The sequence below is a fragment of the Artemia sp. Qi Xiang Cuo genome, chromosome 13, assembly GCF_049724085.1.
Source record: "Artemia sp. Qi Xiang Cuo chromosome 13, ASM4972408v1, whole genome shotgun sequence".
Classification (NCBI taxonomy): Eukaryota; Metazoa; Arthropoda; class Branchiopoda; order Anostraca; family Artemiidae; genus Artemia; species Artemia sp. Qi Xiang Cuo.
The window spans coordinates 62,968,930-62,988,345 of NC_142806.1; the positions used below are offsets into that span (position 1 = coordinate 62,968,930).

The 19,416-nt window shown below is 36.4% G+C and overlaps 1 protein-coding gene across 1 annotated transcript in view; it reads left to right on the forward strand.

Moving 5' to 3' along the window:
- Positions 1–19,416, forward strand: part of LOC148945532 (uncharacterized) — a 257,374-nt gene that overhangs the window by 88,260 nt on the left and 149,698 nt on the right. Inside the window, exons 5-8 of the mRNA XM_089099073.1 lie at positions 12,769–13,015; positions 13,919–14,569; positions 15,182–15,426; positions 17,778–17,878. Of these exons, the coding sequence (XP_088955199.1) occupies positions 12,769–13,015; positions 13,919–14,569; positions 15,182–15,426; positions 17,778–17,878 (1,244 nt within the window). The remainder of the gene's footprint in view (positions 1–12,768; positions 13,016–13,918; positions 14,570–15,181; positions 15,427–17,777; positions 17,879–19,416) is intronic.

Sequence of the window (19,416 nt, forward strand, 5' to 3'; positions counted from 1 at the left end):
TTGACATATTCCTTTTTAGGGAAAAAGACTAAACCTCTTCTAAAGTAAAACAACTATCCCTTCCATAAAAACCTTACATACACCATGGGCACAACTTACAACCCTTGTCCCTAATCTCTGGGGTTTGTTTCAACCCCAAAACCCTTGTTATATGATATTGAGACTATTTTGAATAGAATGGCTATCTAAAAATTCTATTAAATATATTTCGGGACAATATGACGTGTGTTTGTGTGTGGGGGGGGGGGGGGACGGAAGGGGGTAGCTACCCTAAGATCACTTTGGCTCTTAATAAGAGCCCTCAGCGTCTTATTACCAATCCATTGAGCCCCATTCGAAATTTATATGACCATGCTTTCTATAAAAATCTTATATCCCCCCATGGCTTAACTTACAACCCTTGCCCTGAGGGGCTGGGGGGATTTATTATCCTCAAAAAAATAATTTCCAGACCTATCAACTACGTTGAAGAAAATGGCCATATAAAATGTTGTTCGGAAATGTTTGAGGAAATCATAGGCGGGGAGGGAAGGGGTGATTCTCCCTCCGATTACTTTCGTCTATTAAAAAGGGCAGTAGTGCTTTCAATTTGCAATCGAATGAGCCCTTTTTTAAGTTTTTACGACAGCGCTTTCTATAAAAAACCTTAAATACCCCACTCAAAAACTTAATTTCCAGATCTTTCAACTACGTTGAACGAAATGGCTGTCTCAAAATTTTGATTGGATGTGTCTGGGGAAACTGTGGGCGTCAGAGTGGGGTTAGTTGCCCTCCAATCGCTATCAACTATTAAAAAAGGCACTAGCCCTTCGAATTTCTAATCGAATGAGTCCTTTTTGGAGTTTCTACGACAATACTTTCTACAAAAACCTTAAACACTCCCAGGGCATAACTTACAACCCTTGCCCTGAGGGTTGTGGGGGAGGGAGGGGGTGTCATTCTCAAAGACCTAATTTCAGAACTTTCAAATACGTTGAAGAAACTGTCTATCTAAAAATTTTAATTGGATGTGTTTAGGGAAGGGCGTGAGAGGGGGGTTGTTGCCCTTCAATCACTTTCGACTATTAAAAGCGGCACTAGCCCTTTGAATATCCAATTGAATGAGATTTTTTTTAAGTTTCTACGACAACGCTTTCTATAAAAACCTTATATACCCCTAGGGCACAACTTACAACCCTTGCCCTTAGGGCTGTGGGGGGAGTGTCCTCCTCAAAGACATAATTTCCAGATCTTTAAACTACGTTGAACAAAATGGCTATCTCAATTATATGCCCCCAGAGCATAAATTACAACCCTTGTCCTCAGGGCTCTAAGGGGGTTATCATCCTCAAAGACCTAATTACCGGAACTTTCAACTCCGTGGAACAAAATGTCTATCTCAAAATTTTGATTGGATGTGTTTGGGGAAATGGTGGGCGTAGAAGGGGTGTTAGTAACCTCCCAATCACTTTTGGCTATTAAAAAGGGCACTAGCCCTTCCAATTTCCAATCGAATTAGTTCTTTTCGAAGTTTCTATGACGACTCCTTCGATACGAAGAGCCCTGGTCTAAATGAAAAAATAATGATAATAATATTTTGTGCCAACATCGTTCTTTGCTTAGGCAGCACTATTGCGCTGCTTAAGGCAGCGCTATGATAGGAGCTTGAAACCTCTACAGTGTGGTTATCTGATACGTTGATTCTGATGATGTAATTAAGATTCCATGACTATTAGCGGATGTTTCCCTCTTTTTTCGAAAATAAGGCAAATTTCCTCAGGCTCATAGCCTTTGATAATTAAGAGTAAACTTGATTAAACTTATATATTTGAAATCAACATTTAAATTCGATTCTTTTGATATGTCTATTGGCATCAACATTCCATTTTTAAGTTCTGGTTACTATTGAGCCAGGTCGCTCCTCACTTACAGTTCGTTACCACGAACTGTTTGATAACTTTGTTTTAACACTACGGATTGATGCTCCGCTTTTCAATAGTGGGCCTGGTGTTGGATCCCCGCTGCAGCAAGGCTGGGCCTTAAGCTTGTTACTTGCTCCTGTAAAAGAGATCCAGCAACTGAAACGTCGATCCGACGCCTTATGCGCCAGTAATTGATCAGAATGATCTTGATCCTTTTATCGTTATATTCATAACATTCTTTCAAAGATGAAATTGTCTCCTAGGAAATTTTTGTACAGACTTTTTTTTTATTAACGCATGGGTCACAAAAAAAAAACAACACATAAATATCCATATAATGGTAACAAAACAAAACTGCATATAATACGAACAATATCAAAATAGGTCCTGACGCATATTAGCGTGTTTGGGATGACCCAAAAAAAGGAACACTTCAACTACTTATACGCTAATACATTTCCTAAGGGGAAATAGAACTCTCTAACTTCTCCTCCCCTCCCCCACCCCTACTAAACGATTAATCAACATTCTAAGGATAATAATTTTTTTTACAGGGAACTTAAAGGAAACCCACACTCATACTCTATGATTCATCATGCTTCCTCTCATATACCGACAATCACCTCAATCAACACACAAAAAAGTTTCTCTTTTAACATTCACAAGCATATGCTCACTTCCAGATCTATTACCCAATCCGTGTCTACAATACTGGTTAAAACAAATACATAAGAAAGTTGCACGAAAGTCCTCAAGAACCTTCTTACCTTTTACTTCCGCCGGATGCCTGTTCCATATTTCAGGACCAATATATCTAATAGAAAATTTAGATCTGGTAGTAACTGGAACCGGCGTTCTAACCAATTTCAAATTTCTAGCTTCATAACTCAGTTCCCTTTCATTATAAAGTTACGAAAAACATGCAGGTAACAAATTAGGAAAAAAATTATACATAAACAAATTTACATAAAATTTAACCTAACCAACAGATGGTAAAATTTTTAATTGGTGATACCTCGATCTTACCGAATTCTGGGACAAGTCATTGGTTAAAACTCTTACAGTTTTATTTTGTAACACACGGAGCGGATACAAAGGGCTAGTGAACGCCGACGACCAAACTGTAACACAGTACAGCAAATATGGATGAATAAGAGAAAAATATAACATTCTAATACCCTTTTTGGGAAAAAAAATTTCAGTTTCCACGGAGTTTTAACATTTTTGGCTAATTTAGTATTTATAAATGCATTATGATCTTTAAAGCTTAGGTCTTCATCAACCATTACACCAAGATACCTTACAATACTTGTCCGCTTTATACTTCCATTTACTAACTCAATTTTTTCAATCCATGAATAGTAATTTGTACTTCTGCAATATAACAAGAACATTGGTCTCTTCAGATTAACAAGCAGTTTGTTCACTCGCATCCACCTCTAGATTATCACCATTCCTTGTTTCATGCCATTTTTTAAATCCGCTTCTGTTTTCGCAGCCATTGTAAATTGAGTATCATCAGTAAAACTTAGAAGTATTGCTCGCACCGGGCCATCAGTGTACCTTGGAGTTGACAGTTGTTTGAGGCATCCATTTAGATCATTAATGTACACAAGAAATAATAGGGGACCCAACACAGATCCCTGTGGCACACCGCACTTTACTACCATCTTTTCTGACAGGACTGTGCCTGTCCACCGTTTTCAAGCTTAGCCAATAAAATCTTATGATCAACACAGTCAAAAGTCTTCATAATATCTAGAAAAATTGAATCTACCTTTAAACCTGAATCTTGGCAATCGTTAACAAATGTTGTCAAAAATAATAAAGCATGCTCTGTAGACGTATTTTTTCTAAAACCAAAATTGGATGTAGAGATATCTGACGGTAGTTATTCATATTTTCCTTATCACCTCCTTTATACAGAGGAATAACCAAAGCACTTTTCAAGCAATTAGGATACACTCAAACTTCAAAACATTGATTAAAAAGGTACAACAGATGACTATATATAATAGAGTAAATTTTTTGAACTATTTGAAAGGTTATAAAGTCCATTCCAGCAGCCGATTTTTTCATACTGCTTAAGATATCCCCAAATTCACGCGATCTCACTGGTTGAAGATAAATGGTTGTATTACTTGCTTCAGGAAGAAAATTCTGGTATGTACCATCATCATTTATGCATTCCACAGATGTCGATATTTTCGATTGTCGATAGTCCTACTTCTGAAAAGTAGGTACACAAGTTATTGGCTACACCATTATCCGACTCCCACGGTAAATTACTAGGAGCTATTGGTTCACTATTTGGGCTTATTACTGACTTAATCAGTTGCCAAGTTTTAGCCGGGCTTCCTTCATAATCTTTAGATATCTTTTCATAGAAATCCATTTTTGCTTTTCTTGAAAGACTTTTTGACTTTCTACTAAATTCTTTATAATGTTCTTTATCAGATGCTGAACCTTGAGTCGCACACCTTTTATACGTCACTTGCCTTTTTTCCATTAAGGCTAGTAATCCTTTTTTAATCTCAGGTTTAATTGGCAACTTATATCTTTGCTTTGTCTCTTTAAACTCCAAACACTCTTGAAATAGTAATTCTATTTTGTCATAACATTTACCAAATTTGGTATCAATGCCCGTACTATCCTGAAGAAACTCAAAATCTGCACTTTTAAGCTTCCGCTTAAACTTCAAAAGCACATTTCCATCCACACAAGGCATCTTTGGCACACTTTTATTCTTGGGTTTTGGACCAAATATTCCAGGTACAGATACTGCAACCCCAAAATGATCAGATATACTATTAATAACTACTGTACGGCATAAATAATTGATATTTACAAAATTATTATCAATTATAGAATCTGAAGTTTCTGCCACTCGTGTGTATATGTTAATTGCAGGATAAAAACCAAAACTTAATATTGTGTTAATAAAATGTCTCACCTTACTATTTATATCAACTATATTGAAATCAATATTAAAATACCCGCGTATAAAACATGGCATTCTTGAACTTGGTAACTTTCCCAAAAATTCATTGATCAGTTCGATAAACTCCTCAACACTACCTGAAGGTGGTCTATAAATTACTACAACCATGAACTTATTATTTACATTATTCACATCGAGAACCATAGACTGAAGTTCCATTTCATAGTTAAGCGCTAAATCCGACCCAATCTGTACACTAAAACCACTTTTTAGATAAATAGCTAAACCACCACGTTGGTGTAGTGCACTATTTTGCGCATACATATTATAACCTTCTATTTCTAACAAAGTAGAATTATAATCCTTTAGCCAAGTTTCCGTCAGGGCCAGGATATGCGTTTCTTTTTTAAGACATAGCTCATCAAGGAACTCAGATGATGTGTCTATCCCTTGACAGTTCATGTTGTAGATTGTAAATGTAAGTACTTGTGATTGTTATTTGTGAAATCAATTTGGTTGTAATATGGTAAAAATAGTAAAATGGGAAGAACGAAATTTTGGAATTAAACTTTCAAAATATAATACATTTGTGTTAGTTTTCTTCGTCAAATATTATTTATTCCTAGAAATAAACACTTTAATAGCATTTAATATTTTATTTTTTTATTTTTCCCAAGAATATTATTCCAAATTTGTATATTTGTGCAATTTGTGCAATTGTTCAATTTCAGACTGTTTTTTTTTTATAGTTTTCAATTTTTTTTTCAATGGAGATATAATTTATTAACAAAAAAATAAATAAAAAAACATGAGGCCCAGTAACCTGGGCTTGTATTGCAACTCCAAAAAAAAAACTTAAATCCACTTACATCAGTGCATTCGGGTTCCCATTTCACAGCAAAACAAAAAAAAGCATATAAAACATTTTAAACATATAGAAGTACTTGAAAAAAAAAATTAAAGATAGAATCATTTCCAGCGGAGTTCATGTCTAGTCAGCTTGATCGTAATAGCGTTTATTTGTTGTTGAATCAGAGTGATTGTAGAATATTAAAAATGGGAAAAAGATAAAAAGTCAGTTTCAGAATTAAATTCTCAGAAAATTGAATATTTGTATTATTTTTCTTCATTAAATGCAATTTAAACAGAGAAAAAACACGTTAATGATCTTCAGTTGTATTTTATGCTTTACCAAAGTATTCATTTTCCGAAGTGCATAATTAGTGTTTGATTGCAGACTATATGCTTGTAACATTCTTTCAAAAATTAAATTTTTTTTCAGAATATTTAGGAAAATAAAAAATAGTAATAATTAGTTTAAACTTTCGAAAAAATTTCAATTTAAACCAAGAAAGAAACAGTTTAAAGGCTTTCAAATCTATATTTAATGCTTTCCCAAAATAATTTATGAAATATAATTGACCAACACTTCCAAACATGATATTTGACAGGGACACAGAACTGGCTATTGATTTTGCTTTATTTTCAAGCGTTTGTCTTGCTGGGAAAAAGTAGTCACTTGTACTGAAGATCCTTTAGGGAGAGTTAGGAATAGAATAGTTGATTCGAGATACGCTAAATATCTAGCAGAAGAGAAGGGAAGCTCATTAAAAGCAATACGGGAGGCAAAAATTCAAACAGTTCGTGGCAACGAACTGTAAGTAAGAAGCGAGACGGCTCAATAGTAACTGAAACTCTAAGATACTGAGTCTTGATAACAATAGATACATCATAAAGTCAAATAAACACTTAAATAGCATTCAATATTTTATTTTTTTATTTTTCCAAAGAATATTATTCCAAATTTGTATAATTGTGCAATTTGTGCAATTGTGCAATTTCAAACTATTTTTTTTGTATAATTTTCAATTAAAGATAGAATCATTTCTAGCGGAGTTCATGTCTAGTCAGCTTGATCCTAAGAGCGTTTATTTGTTGCTGAATCAGAGTGATTGTAGAATATTAAAAACGGCAAAAAGATAAAAAGTCAGTTTCAGAATAAAATTCTCAAAAAATAAAATATTTGTATTATTTTCCTTCATTAAATGCAATTTAAACAGAGAAAAAACACATTAATGATCTTCAGTTGTATTTTATGCTTTACCGAAGTATTCATTTTCCGAAGTGCATAATTAGTGTTTGATTGCAGACTATATGCTTGTAACATTCTTTCAAAAACTTAATTTTTTCCCAGAAAATTTAGGGCAAAAATAAAAATAGCAATAATTAGTTTAAAATTTCAAAATAATTTCAATTTAAACCAAGAAAGAAACAGTTTAAAGGCTTTCAAATCTATATTTAATGCTTTCCCAAAAAAAATTTAAGAAATATAATTGACCAAGAATTCCAAACATAATATTTGACAGGGACACAGAACTGGCTACTGATTTCGCTTTATTTTCAAGTGTTTGTCTTGCTGGGAAAAAGTAGTCACTTGTACTGAAGAGCCTTTAGAAGAGTTTGGAGTAGAATAATTGATTCGAGATACGCTAAACATCTAGCAGAAGAAAAGGGAAGCTCATTAAAAGCAACACAGGAGGCAAAAATTTAAACAGTTTGTGGTAACGAACTGTAATTAAGAAGCGATGCGGCTCAATAGTATCTGAAACTCTAAGATACTGAGTCTTGATAACAATAGATACATCTAAACCATTTAATTTTGATGCTTATTCAAGATGTGTAAAATCCATCAAATTTTATTGTACCCATCAAAAGTTACGAGCCTAAGAAAATTTTGATCTGATTTTGAAAAAGGAGGAGAACACCCTCAAACCATCAAGTGGTTTTAATGAAAATCATACCATAAGATTCAGCATAGCAGTGAACCCTATTGTAGAGGTTTCAATCTTCTATGTACAATAATGTGGAATTCCGCTTTTTTTGCCAGAAGAAAGATCACGGATATGTGTTTATTTTTTGTTGTTTTTTTCGTTTTCCCCAGGGGTGATCATATTGAACCAGTGATCATAGAAGATCGGGAGAGGGCTCATTTGTTTGGAAATTAAAAGTTCTAGCACTCTTGGTGTATCCAGGTCATCAGGCAGATTTTTCAGAACAACAGCATAGCTAGGTCTATCCACTGGTTTACGTCCTGGAATCCAGGGAACAGGCTTATTTTGAGCCATTTCATACAGTCCATTTACTTTTCTCCTAATATCATTCAGGTGAGAAATTGCGGTGGCAGAGGGGCTTACACTTACTGCGGGCACTTAGCAGGGAGAGAGAATGACAAATATTGGGATTGTTCCCTTGTCACGACTTGTTGCTTGTGCAAACCACTTGCAAATGTCTATTACATATTCTTCTTCCTTTTTTGTATGCTTTACAAGACGGCTCTCAATTTTCAGCTCTTTATGAAGCAGAACCTTCGCCTCTAGTACTTCCTCAAGCGGGAAAAACCTCAGTACAGACACAGCAATTACTTCTACTTTTTCTCCTGCATTCATCGATCGCAAAATATGATTTAGAACAAGACTTAAAATCACCTTCGGAGATGCAACGGTGACGCTTTGTTCTTCCATTTCAGCAGCCAGAGTAAAATACACCAGACGGTTTATGGTTTCCCCAGAAAAACTAAAGTATCTTTTGGCGCACTGGTTTCTGGCATATTCGGCAGAACTGGCAACACGGCGCAGCGCCAAATTCAAATTTTACGCGCCACGTGGCTTCTGCTGGACTGCATATTGGATTCAGGGCACTAAGCTGGACTTTGTCCTGAAGAAATGGCCAGTTATTACTGGCGGTCACTCGATATTGTTACTCTTACCTTACAGTTGATCGTTTTGGACGAATTATTCCAAATGATTACTGATTTGAGACGAAAATCACAAAAAAACTAAACATGCAAATCAGCAGCGTTGTAATTTGTAGTTCCCTTTTTAAGAGTCAAGAGAGATCGGAGGTCAACTAGCCCTCCTCCACGCTCTTTTTTCACGAAACCCACCCAATAAAAGTTTTGAGATAGCCGTTTTATTGAAAATAGAACATTCATCAGATAACAAAAACTTCGGGGCTGACACAACAATTAGAGCCCAGTGGCAAGTGTTTTCTTATGCCCCGGGGGTATCTAAGAGTTTTATGTAAGGGCTGGTCGTATAAACTTCAGAGGTAGCACATTTGATTGGAAATTTAGAGTTCCAGGTGCATTTTTAAGAGTCAAACGTGATCGGACAGAAATTTATCCCCCCCCCCACACCCTATTTTTTTAATGCGTCCGATCAATTTGAGATAGGAATTTTCTTTGAAATCACGATCAAATAACAAAATCTTCGGGATCGACCCCCCCCCAGAATCCTAAGGCAATAAGGCTCCGATATTTTGTTTTCCCCAGAATCGTTTCATATGGAAGAGATGGTAAAATAAACTTAGGATGGGGCTCATTCGATCGGATATTTGAAATTATAGTGCCTTCCTTAGGAGTCAAAACTGATTGGAGGGCAAATAGCCCCCGTCCCTTTTCCCCCAAATGCATTCCATAATTTTTTTTTTAATAGTTCAAAGGTCAAATAACCTAAACTCTGGGATTGAGACAAACCCCCAGGGCCCAGGGGCAGGGATTTTATGTTATGCCCAGGGGGCATAAATGGTTCTTATGGAATGGCTGCTCGTATAAACTTGTGAGGGGGTTCATTTGATTGGAAATTGAAAATTCTAGTTCAACTTTTAGAGTCAAGAGAGATCGAAGGTCAACTATCCCTACTCCAGGCTCTTTTTTAACGAAACCCATCCAAAAAAAGTTTTGAGATAACCATTTTATTGAAAATTCACATTCAACATATAACAAAAACTTCGGGGTTGACACAACCACTAGAGCCCAGGGGCAAGTGTTTTCTTATGCCCCGAGGCATAGAATGGTTTTAGTTATAGTTCCCTTTTTAAGAGTCAAAAGCGATCCGATGACAACTAGTCCGCGCTCCACCCCCCCACCACCAACCCGTTTTCCCAAATGTGTCAGATCAAACTTTCTATATATCAATTATTTTCAATATGAAATAATCATATAACAAAACTTCAGGGATAACAAAGTCCCCCCACAACCCAGGTGCGGGCGTTCTTAGTTATGCCCCCGGGCCATATATGGTTTTTATGCAAGGGATTGAAGTATAAGCTTTGGAGGGGGCCATTCGACTGTAAATCGGAATTTCTAGTGCCGTTTTTAAGTCAAAATAGATCGGAGGACAACTAGGCCCCCCCCACAAAGCCCTTTTTTCCCCAAATACATTCGACCAAAATTTTGAGAGAGCCATTTTTGTCAAGAGAGTGAATAGATAAAGTAATACAAACTCCGGGTTGACACGACCCCTTATAGCCTGGGGCAAGTGTTGTAAGTTATGCAACCGATACATATAAAGTTCTTATGTTAGGAGTGGTCGTGTAAACTTAAAAGGTGGATCATTTGATTAGAAATTGGAAGTTCTAGTTATTGTTTTAAGAGTCAAAAGTAAACGAAGTGCATCTACACCCCTTCTCCGCACACACCCTCTTTTCCCCAAACTAATGTAATCAAAATTTTGAGATAGCCATATCGTTTGAAAGAGTCCAATGATCAGGTAAAAACAACTTTGGGGTTAACCTCCCCTCTCCCTGAGCCAGGGGCAAGGAATGTATCTTATGCCCTGGGACATATAAGGTTTCTATGGAGACGGTAAACTTTGTAGGGGATTCAAATGACTAGAAATAGAAATTAATAGTTTCTTTTTTGAGAGTCAAAATTAATCTGATGGTAACTAGCCCCCCCCCCCCGCCAACCATCTTTTCCCCGAATGCGTAAGATTAAATTTTTGAGATTCTCATTTTGTCAAAAATAGACCAAAGATCATATAAAAAACATAATGGTTTGCACAACCCCCCATGAACTGCGAGTAAGTGTTATAAATTATGCCCTGAGGCATATAAGGTTTCTGTGGAAGAAAGTATCGTATAAGCTTCATCGGAGGCTCATTCTATTGGAAATTGAAAGTTTTAGTTCTCTTTTAAAGAGTCAAAAGGGACCAAAGGTTTCAATCCTTTTTATCCAAAATCTATCTGATCGAATTTTTGAGATAACCATTGTGTTATAATAAGTCAAAAGATCAGATAAAAAAAACTCAAGGGTCAACACCCCCCCCAAGGCCGGGGGCAAGTGTCGTATCCTGGGGGTATATAAGGTTTTTATGCAAGGGTTTTGAAATTAGGTCAAAGATCAGATAAGCCAAACCCCCTTACCCACTCAAAAACCTATGAATGTTATTTTATTTCAAAACTTAAGGTAGCTTACCCCTGGCCTTCTCTGCACTGCCCCATCCCCCCAAAAAACTTGTTAACGATATTTTATTCCAAAAAGTATGTCAACTTACCCCTGGTCCTCCATGGCCCGACCTCCCCCCAAAAAATATTAACAATATTTTATTCCAAAACTTATGGGAGCTGACTCCTGGTCCTCCGTGGCCTGATACCCCTCCCTCCCCTGAATAAATACTAGTGATTGATAAATCATGGGATCTGGTCCTCCCTTCAAGGCTATACCCCTCCCTACCCAAAAAAAACTTATTAAAGATATTGTATCCCCGAAATTCCGGGAAATCAGTTCATTAGCTCGTTCTAAAACTGTTCAAGACACCTATTTTCTTTAATACAAAGAAGAGTCTGGCTACTGGTCGTTTTCCTAACGGTAAGAGCATAAGTTTGGTAAGACGGTAAAGACGGCGTAACGGTAAGAGCATAAGTTCTACTGCGTATTTGGCGCTTTACTGAAATGAATTGTATTACAGATATTTTCTTTTGTACTTATTACCACACTGAAAATAAAATAGAAATTGCAGTGAAACCGTACCAGGATTCACCAATAAGTTTTATAAAGAAAAGTAAAGGTCATAATAAACTTAATAGTTTATTATGAATCAGTCTTGATTCAGAGTTCATAGTGAATGTATCTGTCATAAATTGGATATTATCAAACCAGTAAGCTTTTTCAGTGAGTTATAATCCCAGGGAAGCTATTGGATTTCGCAATATTTGTCAAAGGATTATAGTTCCTGACCTATGATAAAACCTTTGCTTAAACTACTAACCTAGTTTCTGGACATCTATTTATATTTTGTAAAAGTGGTATGAATTTGATATTTTTTCACTGATAATATTGGAGGTTAGCCATCAAGCAGTCTGATTTCAAATAAATGGGACATCTGATATTTAGAGGCATTTACACTACAATTGAGGTGGGGAAAGAAAAGTGAGCAGAGGGGGGTGGAGAGTTGTTAGCAAGAGCCGTGGTACCCGCTGGGCTTGCCCCTTAAATTGCGGGGACAAGGTAGACAGCTTTCAACGCTTCACTTACTTTTCTTGCAAGTTAACCACCAGAAAAATATTGAATATATAGTTCAAACCTTAAATATCTGCCTAGAATTCGATATTATTAATTATCAAAGAAATTGGTGAATGTATTTTGGACTAAATCCAAATTAATGAAATGAAAACTGTGCTGATATTGAACCCAGTTTTAAACTTTGTATCTAGATGCATGACAAAGGGTATTAAGACTGATATGTTCGTTAACATAGGAATAGAGTTTTTTGATCATGCCAGTATTATGGAAGCCAAAAAACTGCTGTGGACTTACTATGAGGTTGAACTCAGATATGAAGAACGATTACGCGAATGCAAAATAGACTGTGATAACTTGACGGATATCGCAAAAGCCATATGGCGCTGTGCTAAGGACGGTTAAGAAATTCCGACTTTCGTTATTCTAGAGCCGGAGTCTGTTCTCACGTGTGGTGATGAAATAATAGTCTGTATTACTACTCATTTAAACGAAATGACGAGATAAATTACTAGTAAGGTGTAACAGTTTTCCTACAAGTTAGGTACTCTGAACTATTATTTGAAAGTTATTGCTGATTCCAACAATCAGCTTACAACGTCCTCTTCAATATCTAACACACCAAGTGTGGAAAAACAGCTATTCTCGGTTGTCGTGAAAAAATGCCTCCTGAGTTAGACGATCCAGGAAAGCGTCAGGGGTTTATAAAAAGCTTGTCACCGGGCGATACAACATTAGCAGATGCAGTGCTCAGCCGGAGAAATAAGGAATGGCAACTGTCAGTGTCTTCGAAGCAGGCCGCCGAAAAAGTCTCGGCTGCCCTCAAAATTAGCCATAAAATTGACAATCGACTTGTTAATTCCCAGTTCATCGGTATAGTGAAACGTCTCCCCAGCAACGTGACAGAAGACCTTCTGAAAAATCTGTCAAAAGACTGAAAAGGCAATCAAGTGTGGCAATTCGCAAGCGTTTAAAATGTATTACCCCTCTAAAAGTGCTTTGACCGCTGCCTTAACGAACCCGATTAAAATTGGTTTCGAACTATTCCGTCTAGAAGAATTCTGCTTTTTGCGTCGAAGGTGTTATCGGTGTCATCATGTGGGGCACATAGCGGCGGACTGTAAGAAACTGAAACTTGTAGCCGCTGTAGATAAACTGGCCACACAAGCTCTCCTGAGAACCCTTGTCAAAATCCTACTCGGTGCCTGAATTGCAATTCGACTAGGCACACATGTTATCAATATACCTGTCCTGATAACAGAAAAAACTTGAAAGATGGATCACGCTCCCAAAATGTGTAATATTCTGTCTTGGAATATAAATGGGAAAGCACTTGAGAAAACAGTTCTGCTTGATACTATGAGCCTAACAAATGAAGTATTTTGTATACAACAGCACCTGCTTTCCGAGGACAATACTAACCTGCTCAAGTTCTCAAGTTCACTCCAGTGTTTTATTCGGCCACCTGAACGTGTGAAATCCAGCGGTCGGCCATCTGGTGGTTTAGCCACTTGGGTGAGAAAGTCTCTTTAGGATGAACTTTTAGCATCAAGTAAACACTTCCTCGCTGTTAAATTTCGCGATACTGTGATAATAAACGTCTATCTTCCTACTAGTTATACATCTAGCCTCTCTGACGAAGGTTCACGGGTGCATGTACTCAGTTAAGCCGTTTCGTGAAGGCTCAAATTCCTGGGAATACAAAAGTTCTATTAAAAGGGGACTTCAACTGTGACCTACTTAATATCGAATATGAAAGGACTCAAATCGTTATAGGTTCCCTTCCTGATAAGTTAAATGTCGTTGATAAGGACAAAGCTTACGCATTTATCAGTGTTGCCAACACCGTCTCAAATCTTGACCATGTGTTAACGAACTTGCCAGTGAGTGACGAAGTAAAAGTTGCAGCTGATGGTTCTTACTCTGACCATTTGCCTCTGTCATTGTCAATAACACTGGACTGTCCAAAGTTGTCGGGCCCATGCAAACCCCAATGGAGAGCATACAGTGACTGGAAACAAGTGTCGAATGATCTCTTTGCGGCTACTTCTGGGGATATCCTGAGTAAAATAAAAGTTCCCTTCCATCTGCTGCAGAGAAATGCAAACTCGTATTGCAGTGAAAGTGAAATACGTCTGCAGATAAACATGTACTGTGCAGAAATATCGCATGCTCTGAGTATCGCGGAGAGTGTAGCAGTTCCTGTGAAGCGTATCCGTAATAGATCACAGGTGAAAGGGTGGTCTAGAAATTCGGAGCTAGTGGCGGCTTGTGCGTCGGCGAAGCTATGGCTGAAAGTTTGGCATGATAGCGGGAAGCCACGATGTGGAATAGTGAACGAGATTCGAATACATACTAAACGAAAGTTCAATAAAGCGTTAGATGCCCACCGTGCAACCCTCAAAGAAAATTTTGTGCAAAAGCTCAGTAAGAATCCGAACCTTATTTGGTCGCTTCGGTCTAAGCCTGAAGAAGCCAAGCCTACGTCTAATATTTCTGCTAATCAGTGAAGTGCTTACTTTGAGTCCGAGTTCAAAGCGCCTGATCCAGTTCTGCAGTCTAATTACGAGAATGAGCTGGCTTCTATGCTTACCGACACCTTTAACGATTTCTCAGTGTCACCGGTCACACTTTGCCAGGCCGTTAAAAAGCTGAAAAAGGTATACTCAAAAGGCTGCGATAGTATTTGTGCTCTACATATTTATTTAGGAGGTTATGTTCTTTACCATCATATTGCCCTCCTGTTTCAGATGATTTTGACACAAGGGATAGTCCCGAGTTGCTTTAGTCTGGGTATGGTTATACCGATATTAAAGAAGGGGAAGCCAGCCGAACAGCCTTCTTCGTATCGGCCAGTAGCGATATCTTCAGTATTTTGTAAACTATTCGAGATTGTTTTGTTTGATGAGATTTATGATAAGTGTGAGATGCCTCCACACCAATTTGGTTTTCGAAAAGGCCTCGGGTGCACCCATGTACGTTATCTTCTTGCTAACATATTGCTTGATGCTCATCTCTCGCGAGAAACTTTGATCTTAGGTCAGTATGATGTCAGGAGAGCTTTTGCCTCTGGGATTCATGCCCAGATTTTGGTTGAGCTGTGTAAGCGAGGTGTGCGTTCTTCTATTGTAAGGTCACTACGTGATATGTATAGGAACCTTAAGCTTCGTGTTCGTTTGCAAGATGGTGAGCTTAGTGGGGAGATATCCGTACATAAGGGAATTAAGCAAGGGGCTATACCGTCTCCTACTTTGTTTAATAACAGTGTTAATGATGCACAACAGGTTATCTCTCCGAGTTATATTTGGAAGCATATTGACTTGTCACTTCTGGGTTTTGCAGATGATCTTTTAAATCTGTCTCGGTTGCTTTCTTCATTAGAAAATAATTTCTCGCGTCTTGAAAAAAGTTATGCTGATATTGGTTTGCAGTTTAATGTAGAAAAGTTTGCTGTTTTGTTTTTTAATTGCCCTGAAGATAATGCTACAGTCAGGCTTGGTGGAATTACCGTAACACCGTCTAGTCACATTACGTACCTTGGCCTGCCGATTGGTCGTAATCTTCGAGAGACCCTGTATTTGCTTATTGAACACCTTTCTAAAAAAGTGTGCATTGCCTATGCGGGTGTTGTCACTATCCGTCGCAATTCAAGCCGTGAATATTTGGCTCGTCTTTATAATGCAGTAGCTTTGCCTCATGTCTTGTACCTGTCTCCTTTTTGGAAGCTCCTGAGTGCATGAAACAGGAAAGACATAAGGTCGGTGTTCTTCAAGTATGCCCGATATCTTCTTCAAGTGCAGCCTTTTGTTAGAAACCGCCATATTGCTGTGAAATATGGAATTGTTGAGCCTCTGAGTGCCGTGGAGGAGGTAATTTAGAATTACGTGAAAAAACTAGAGCTCCTGGATCACGAGTGGGCCCACCTTACCAAATAGTTGTGTTATTATGTAGTTCTTTTTGTTTGTATTTGTTTTTCTTGCCAGTTTTTGCTTTTTTTTTCTTTTCTAGTTTTTGCTCTGTCTTTTTCTGTTTATTGTAAGACAGGTTATTAATAAAATTCATTCATTTAATATCAGGATAAATAGAAACCTACGACAACTCAAACTCAAAATGACCAGAAATTACTATTAAAAAAAAAATAAAATCCAAAACCAACAGAAATTAAATAAATAATCATTGCAAAAAAACATACAAAAGGTACTAATATAAATGAATAAATAAATCTTAAAACAAGTAAAGTTTAAATTCATCATGCAAATCAATCTTAAAACGAACAACATCTTTTACTATTGAAGACGAACAACTTATTTGTTATGGGTTGCATAAATGCAACCCATAACGAACATAAATTAAATAAACAATCATAGCAAACAAACATACAATAGGTAGTAATATAAATGAATAAATAAATCTTAAAACGAGTTAAACTTAAATTGAATAAGAAAATTAAGCTTGAAATGAACAAAAATTGCTACAAACAAGAGTTTCGGTTTTGCCTCCTTCTCTCACTGTAAAAGTCTAAAACCTACTGTGTCATTTGAGCTTTTCTGAAAACGAATTATTTTACAAATATTTTCCTTTTTACTTATTAAATCATTGAAAATAAACATAAAAATTACAGTAAAAGTAATTTTTGAACTGATGAGCGTTCAGCAATTAATATCATTCCGAGACTGTTCAAGCCAAATATAGCTTCACTGCAAACAAGAGTAGAATACTGTCCCCTTCCCTAACCGTAAAAGTCTAAATCCTATTGCGTCATTGGTGCTTCACTGAAAACGAATTATACTACAAATATTTTATTTTCCAGTTATTACAGCATTGAAGATGAAAATAAAATTACAGAAAATAAAATTTTGAACTGATGATATTTCAACAATTAATAGAATTATATTAAACATTTAGTTTCATTTTATTTGTATATTCCATTACTATTTATTTGTACATCAAGACTCATATAGTTTTTCAGCAAAGCGCCAGTGATGCAATAGGTTTTAGACTTATACAGTGACAGAAGGAAGCAAAACACAAACTCTTGTTTGTAGTTATTTTTGTTCGTTTCAAGTTTGATTTGCAGATTCAATTTAAGTTTCACTCGTTTCAAGATTTGTTTATTCATTTATATTAGTATCTATTGAATGTGTGCTATGATTGTCTATTTAATTTCCGTTCGTTTTGGTCTCATTTATTATTTAATAATAATTTCTGGTCATTTTGAGTTTAAGTTATTGGAAGTTTCTATTTCTTTTGATCTGAAGTTTAATATGGCCTTTACTTTTCTTTAAAGAGATTCTTATTTGGCAAGTTTTTTTTTAATTAATTTGAATTAAACGGCCTTTTTGATTCAGGAGTCATTTTTAAATAATTGGCAAAAAATTCGAACTTTAGCGTAAAAAGTGAGTTATTAAGGAGGGATGACCCCCTTCATATATGTAAACATTTTTTCTCGTTTTTAGTTTTAATTTTGCTCCTTACTTTCAGTCGAAAGATCCCATTTTTTTTATAATTTAATAACCCCAAGAGCCAGTTTCCAACGTCCGATTTCTTTTTAACTTTTATCACGCCTCTTCATCTACCTTTGTTTCGTTTCGCAGGCCAAGATTTGAAAAAAAATACAGCTTTACCATAATTTTAGGTTTTTCGAATCCGAGCTCTGTTTTTTGAGTCTATAATTAGACAAGACATAGGCTGGTATGACGTCACTAGTACAAATGACTTTGCCAGCAAAATAACTGAGTAAGTTTTGGTTTCTGTATCTTCTTCTTAGGTGTGAGTGTTTGAATTTATTTTGGAGAGGCAACTTTTCGGTCATGGAGAGGGCTCAAATTAAAAAAGCAATTAAAGAAAGCAATTTATCTTAAAATTATATGAAAATGTGGCAACAGTTGCATAATTGGCTGGGATTCTTCTTTTTACTAAAAATTACTCGCTGTAATTCAGCACCATCTGTGCTCCTTTTAGTATCCATCTCCAAACCATGTCTATCCTTTGCAATCACACTAGACGTACCCAAATAGTTTGGGGGGGGGGCTCACGTTCTTCTAAACAGTAAAGGACAAGGGATCTACATGAAAATCATAAAAAAATCACAGAAAATTAGAAAACACATGGCATTTCGAGGAAGGTGTTTCTAGCTTCTCATCCCCCCTTACCAAGAAACATTTATCAAGAAACATTTTGGCGTTCACAAAGAATTTTCCTCAAAACTGGGTCAAATTAGTTATGCAAATTCCTTAATTGAGCACAATATCATGGCTATTTTCCAAGGACAAGGGATCTACATGAAAATCATAAAAAAATCACAGAAAATTAGAAAACACATGGCATTTCGAGGAAGGTGTTTCTAGCTTCTCATCCCCCCTTACCAAGAAACAGTTATCAAGAAACATTTTGGCGTTCACAAAGAATTTTCCTCAAAACTGGGTCAAATTAGTTATGCAAATTCCTTAATTGAGCACAATATCATGGATATTTTTTTGCTCAAGGACTATTTCTGAAATTGTAAGTTCATCAAAATTACAAAATATACAAACACATTTGATTTTCTTGCTAGTATATGAACATTCCCTAGCTTGTTTCGTATTTTATATTAAATTTCATTCATCTGTTTTTTCATTAGGTCTAGTGTAAAAAAATCTCACTTCCAGTTCATTCAAAGAATAGTATCTTTCACGAAAGTAAATACACCCTCTGAATAGTCAAATTGGCATCATATTTCTAAATAAATTTTTCTTTTTTTTCATTCTATTACTATTGATCTTGGTTTTTTTATAGCCTTTGATCGCTTAGCTTATTCTTCATATGAAAGACAAAATTTATCCCATGGCCTCCCTGTGCACGACTAGCAGTTTTAGAACCTCTTATTTAGCAAGGTGTAGAATTTCAGAGATGGCTGGGGAAATTAAGTTGAAACATTTAGCGCAACTACTTCCACTACTACTGCTACTATTCTTACTTCTCCTACTTCTACTGCTGTTAGACCTGCTACTACTGCCACTAATTCTACTCCTACTACAACTATTGCTTTCAGTGTTTCTGATACTACTTTTGAACTAAATCAAAAGAGTTAAGGTGCATCTAGGGTTTCCAAAAGGGTGTAAATTCAACATCCTTGAAGAGAATAAAGAATAAGGTTGAAACTTTCAGGGGAAGTTGAGGGGTCATAACACTAAACATAAGATACTTTGTCCATATTGTCAAAAGGGCATTTTTGTTCTATCCCACAGCTAAGGAACAGCTAAGGGTATTACGTTAGAAATCTTAGGGGGTATTGT